The sequence below is a fragment of the Vulpes lagopus genome, chromosome 19 (genome assembly GCF_018345385.1).
Source record: "Vulpes lagopus strain Blue_001 chromosome 19, ASM1834538v1, whole genome shotgun sequence".
NCBI classification, from domain to species: domain Eukaryota; kingdom Metazoa; phylum Chordata; class Mammalia; order Carnivora; family Canidae; genus Vulpes; species Vulpes lagopus.
In genome coordinates this window covers 47,079,943-47,086,101 of record NC_054842.1, presented here as the reverse complement: position 1 = coordinate 47,086,101, position 6,159 = coordinate 47,079,943, and the positions used below count along the sequence as shown (strand labels likewise).

At 31.0% G+C, this 6,159-nt stretch overlaps 1 protein-coding gene across 1 annotated transcript in view; it reads right to left on the bottom strand.

The window, feature by feature from the left end:
- Positions 1 to 363: 363 nt before the first annotated feature.
- The window catches only part of AADAC (arylacetamide deacetylase), a 24,213-nt gene continuing 18,417 nt past the window's right edge, over positions 364 to 6,159 (bottom strand). Inside the window, exon 5 of the mRNA XM_041733734.1 lies at positions 364 to 1,629. Coding sequence (XP_041589668.1) covers positions 1,033 to 1,629 — 597 coding nt within the window. The 3' untranslated portion in view covers positions 364 to 1,032. The remainder of the gene's footprint in view (positions 1,630 to 6,159) is intronic.

Sequence of the window (6,159 nt, the reverse complement as noted above, 5' to 3'; positions counted from 1 at the left end):
AATTAGGAATAGGTGAACTCATAAGGAGTTAGTGCTTTTATCTGAATCATGAGAAAGCTTGCTTCCCCTCTCTGCTTTCTGCCAAGTGAGGATACAGTGAGAAGCTAACATCTGCAATCCAGAAGAAGACTCACACCCAAACCTGACCATGCTGACAACCATGCTGAGCCTCCAGAATATTAAGAGCACATTTCTATTGTTTATAAGCCACGCATTCTATGGTATTATGTTATAGCGATCCACACTAAGACAGCTCAAGAACACAACTTAATTTCAGGTTGCCTTCTACTCTGCCCACATGGACATAAGAACTTTTAGAAATTCAAATTTTTCCCACATGGACATAAGAACTTTTAGAAATTCAAATTTTTCTATTTGGTTTTATTATTTCTCCCATATTTCAAGCTTCATTCACCACTACTACATTGTGGAGCTATTGTCTCCTACCTCAGTGTCCCTAAGTTTTATAAGTATGGAGCTGCTTTTCCCCAAAGTGCCTAAAAGATCATTGGCATTAAATTTGGTAACCAGCACAGGAAAAGGCTTGTATTAAGAAATGATTTTTGTAGTGATAGACAAATGGCATCATATTGAGGCAAATACTTTGAAAGACAATTGGCACATAATTCATATTAATGCCTACAAAACAGCATTGCAAGCCTCTAGATACATGCCAGGTGAAGCTCTGGAATTTCACGAGCTAAATGTGTTTAAAACTCTCTTCTCAATAGTAATATTGTAGGCAATTTAAAAACCAGGGCTGTGAATTACAGCTATAAGAAATGAATAACAGAAGCAGAAAAAAATATACAGGAAAGTAGATATTTTCTAAAGTACAGAAGTGAGTAAACAGCATTTGGGACACGAAATAAAGAATCCTCTGATTTAAAAAACTAAACCACATGATGGCTATGAAGACTTAGAAAGGTCACAGATGATAAACATCAACCCAAACATAACCCTTTGATTCTCACTAGTTTGTTTTCTATTTGAAGTTTACATACTTTTATGAACCCCTTCCTCAGATTTTTACTATAGATTTTCACTTAGCCAGTTCATATACTGATTTTCTAGTCTATCTGCAATTTTAAATCCAGAAAAGGAAAATGCTCCATGGAATCCATCTTCAATATGGTTATGGGTCACCTGAACCCCGGCATTCTGAAGTCGGGTGACATACATAATTCCATCATCTCTTAAGACATCATATTGACAGGTGATGACATAGGTCAAGGGTAAACTTCGCAGTTTGTTGTCATCAGCCAACAAGGGGGCTGCTCTCACATCTAGAAACCCCGGATATTTTTTAGCCAGCTCAGAACTACCATAAGTTGGACTTTTATAAAAGTATCCTTTCTTAAACTTCTCAGGGAGCAAGGAACTCCAATTAATAAATTTGTACAGATGGCTTGATTCCACTGGTACATGTTGATTGGAGAACATAGCTTTTACAAGAGATTTGTCCACGGTAAAGTATTCACTCCAGAACCTGACCATCAATGATTTGGGCAGAACTGGATAATGTGAATTTTCCCGATATGATGGTAAATCCATGTCAAGAGTCTGAAGGGCAGGATAAATTAAACACTGGGTCTTGAGGTTGATCTCCACATCTGGGTCATCTATGAGCTGAAAATAATTTAAATGAGTTGCTCAAATAGTAGTTTTCATTTAAAAAATATTTTTATTTAAAAACAATAGATTGATATAAGTCCAAAATCTCAAAAAGATAATCAGAAACAACAAAAATATATCTCAAAGAACTTTCTCATTTTCAGTATTATATTGAATATTAGATATGGGTCTATACTTAAATCCTATGAATATAAACAAACTGATTTGTATGATTTTCCCCATAGACCGAGAAAGAGACCATCTAATGTGTGATTAAAATGCAAAATATCTACTCTGACAACTAGGAATGGCAATCAGAGGAAACATTTTTTATAAATAAAAAAAATTATGTACATATATTATTATATCAACAGGCATTAGCACTTAAAGGAAAAATCACATAATTAGGAACTCCAATTTGGCTCTGATACTAAACAGATAAATCCTGGACAAAAGTCTAATTCATTTTAATATTTATGTTTTTAAATATTCAAACTACATTAGTGAATTAACATATTTATAATATAAATATATATATATAAAGTAAATATAATATGCATATATTTGGGATATACTAGAAGTTTTTTATTAATAGGATACATGACCAAAAATATCTGGAGACCAGTTATCTTGAGGATTACAGTCTAGCAGATGTTTTTATGTACATTATTTGGTCTTACAACATTGGAATGGCCCATTGTGTCTCACACGTTAATTAATTCCTCAAGTGTGGCCCCTGGACCACTAACATCTGCATCACCTGAGGATTTATTAGAAATTCAAATTCTTGGGTCCTCAACCACATTTACTAAGTCAGATAGGGAGGAACCAGCAATTTGTGTTTTAACAAGTCTTTCATGTTATTCTCATGAATGCAAAAACTTGAGATCTGCAAGCATAGGTCACAAATAGTAATTATCAAAGCTGTAGGTACTCTGATGCTTCTCAGAGTAAAGTATAATGTCTAAATTGAAGTCTATTTCTAAGAACTTAATGTAGAGTTAAAGAAGGAGAGCATTCTGACATTTTTTTCCTTTGGTATACATTGTACACACACACACATACACACACGCTAGCAAAAGCAAATGGCAGCTCTGCTTATTTATTTTATTGCATTTAAAGCACAGCTAGTAATTAGATCTAGTTACTAAAATAAAATATGTAAAAATCCATTACCAGATTTTTTTATGTAAAAATAACCATTTTATGTTGAAGAAAAAGTAATGAATTTAAATAATCATTTCAGTGTTTTGTCTCCTGTAAGACTACCACATTCCATTTAGCTCAATATCTTTTTTTTAATATCTAGTATGAAGAACACTGTTTACATTAGTAGGAGTGTGGTAATAAATAAGGAGCTAACAGGGTGTTGATTTTAGATTGAGTTAAGAAGAAATACAAAAATATTTTATATTTGACCAATAAATTCAACTCAACAGGTAGCTAAAATCTTTGAACATATAGATTTTAAAAAACTATCTTTATAGCTAATACACATAAAATCAAGTATAGAACTTCATAATAAATATAAATGTAACTATGTTTAAGGGTCAAGAGTTTCCCATACACCCTGAACTGACCACTCATCCTTCTTCCTCCCCATCCTTCATTCTTTGGAATTCAACATTGTATACTTTAAAATTATATCATTTAATCAAAGCAGTTTATCTGATTAAGGACATTCCATCGATTCTTAGTGAACCAATGATTATTATTGCGAATTTTACTAAATCTTTTTCTGCAAGATGATCTATGATTCTGCTTCCTTTATCTATTAATGTGATAAAATTCACTTATTATTGTGTCTGTTTTGCAAGTTATATTTTTATAACTTGTTATATTTTTCTCAGAATTTTTCAATTGAATTTAAATATTATTAGATATTTTTTAACTTCAAGAAGTTTTTCAAAAAATGTCTTTCAAAGACTACAATGTTCACTCATCAAAGACAAATTCTTTTTCATATTGAAGGCTCTGCGGTATTGTCCCTTTATCAATCTTGATGTTAATTACTTATGCCTGATTTTGCTTTTCCTTTTTTGTCTTTCCAGAGATTTAGAAATTTTATTAGTCCTTTTAAAGAATTAACTTTTTGCTTTTTGTTCATATTTCTTATAAGCGTTGGTTTTGAATATCATAAATTCTGTTCTTGCCATTACTATTATCTTCCTTCTATTTTTTTTTTTCTTGAGTCAGATGCTTATTTCAGCCTTCCTTTCCAATATATGCTTTTGAGGAAATACAATTTCCTAAAAGTATTGTTCTAAATGTGGGGAGCATATACAAGATATATATTCTATTAAATAGTGACCCATAAGTACTTAATGTATTTTTTAAATTTCCATACAAAGAAGGGTATTTTCTTATTTGCTTTTTCTTGTTGATTTCCCAATCATTTCATTGTGGTTAAGAGTCCAAATGTGTGATTTAAATTCTGTGATTTTTTTTTTTTTTTGAGACTTGCTTTATGGACCAGTATTTGGCCAATTTTTTAATATGATCACATGTACTTGCTTATTTCCCTATTTTTTATAGACCCATCAAATTAAATGTACTGATCATTATTCGAGTCCTGTATACCCTTATTATTATTTTTGCCTGCTGTCTTAATTACTGAAAGAAGTAATTTAAAATCTCTCATTGTGATTTTGAACATTTGTGTTTTTCCCTGTAGCTCTAGTATTTTCTTCATACATTTAAGGCCATATCATTAAATCCATACAGATTTAGAGTTGTCATACTTTCTTGGTGGTTTAACCTTTTCTTTAATGATATGATCTTCTTAATATAGTCGTAATTCTTTTAGATATTACTTTAGGTAACATCCATATATTTTCCATACATTTACTTTCAAATTTTCTGCTTACTTATATTTCCAATCTGACAAACTTGATCTTACAACCAGATTATTTAGACCACTAATATTTACTCTAATTACTAAAACAATTGATTTTGATCTACCTTATTTTGTGAATTTTCCTTCTTTTCTCTTTTCTCTAGTTTTGACTTAGATGAGTTGACATATAAATTATTCTATTTTTTCCTTTTATAGTTTATAAGTTTTACCCTATTTCTATTCTTTAAATGATTGCCCTAAGAATTATAATGTGTATTTGTAACCTCTCAAAAACAAATGAAATTATTAAAGGCCAATCTAAATCTTTACTTCTTCTTAGATAATAAAAGGAGCCGGTAAGACTTAAAATCTGCCCTCCCCTCACTCTTGAACTGATTATTTGTCTTTCTTATATCTTACTATTTTAAACTCTCCAGGTTTAAGATTTATCCACATTGTAACCACATTCTTGCTCTTTGTTCCTTCCTCTATTGTTAACTTTTATCTGCATTTTCATTTTGTCTGAAGTTATTTAAACCACCTTTTAGTGTGTTCCATTTATAGCTGTTCTCTTAGTTTTGGTTTACCTGAATATGCCTTTTCTCTTTATTTGTATGTAATATTTTTGTGCATCAAAGGATTTGGTTGCCAGTAATTTTTGTGCTGTTCTTTGATAACATTCCACTGACTGAAAAATTACATTCTCACTACTGAGAAGTAAGCTGTCAGTATGACTGGCACTTCTGTGAAGGTACTCTTCCTCCTCTAAGATTTTCTCTATTTCATTTTTTTCCCAGATTTAAAACAATTTTTAAAGTAATCTCTACACCCAACATACAACACCAAGATCAAGAGTTGCATGCCTTACCAACTGAGCCAGTCAGGCACCCCTCTATTTCTTTTTGTTTTATTTTGTGTTGGTGGTTATCTAAACTTTTACTTTGCAGTGTCTATATATAGATTTCTTTCTAGCTACTTATTTATTTTTAATCTTTTAAAAAATATGTCTAAGGTTCATGAGCTTCTTTTATCTGTATCTTGATGTCTTTCATCAGCTCTGCAAAATGCCCTATTATATTTTCAAATATTCCTTTCTCCCATTCTTTCCCCTCTCTTCTAGCATAATATTTAAAAGTCTATTGGATTTTCATACTGTGTCTGCTATATTTCTTCTCTTCTCTTCTGTATTTTCTTTCTTTTTGGGGTTTCCATGCTTCATTTTGCATAGTCACCTATGAGTCATATGACCCATCTTTCAGCTTATAAATGATTTCTTCAGCTATCTAAAATCACTTAAGCAATTCATAAAGTTTTTATTTTGATAATTTTATTTTTTAGTTTTCGCATTTTTATTTGTTTTTCAAAGCTACTTTTCTGCTGAAATTTGCAATTATGGTTGTGAATTAATTGAAGAAACTAGGATAATTATTTATATTCTGTGGCTGATAACTGCAGTATCTGAATTTTCTAAAATGTCTATCTGTTGTCTGTTAATTCTGCATGCTTTTCTTCATGGTTTCTTGTTTACTTGTTTTCCTTGATATGTTTTATTCTGTGCGGGATACTGAATTCCAAAAATATTTGCAGGAATAATTTGAAGTCCATAATGATACCATATTTCTCCAGGGAGAAGTTTTATCCATTTCTATCAAGTATACTTGAATATTAACTGTTCACACCAACTTAATTTAAGTTCAAGGATTGAGATT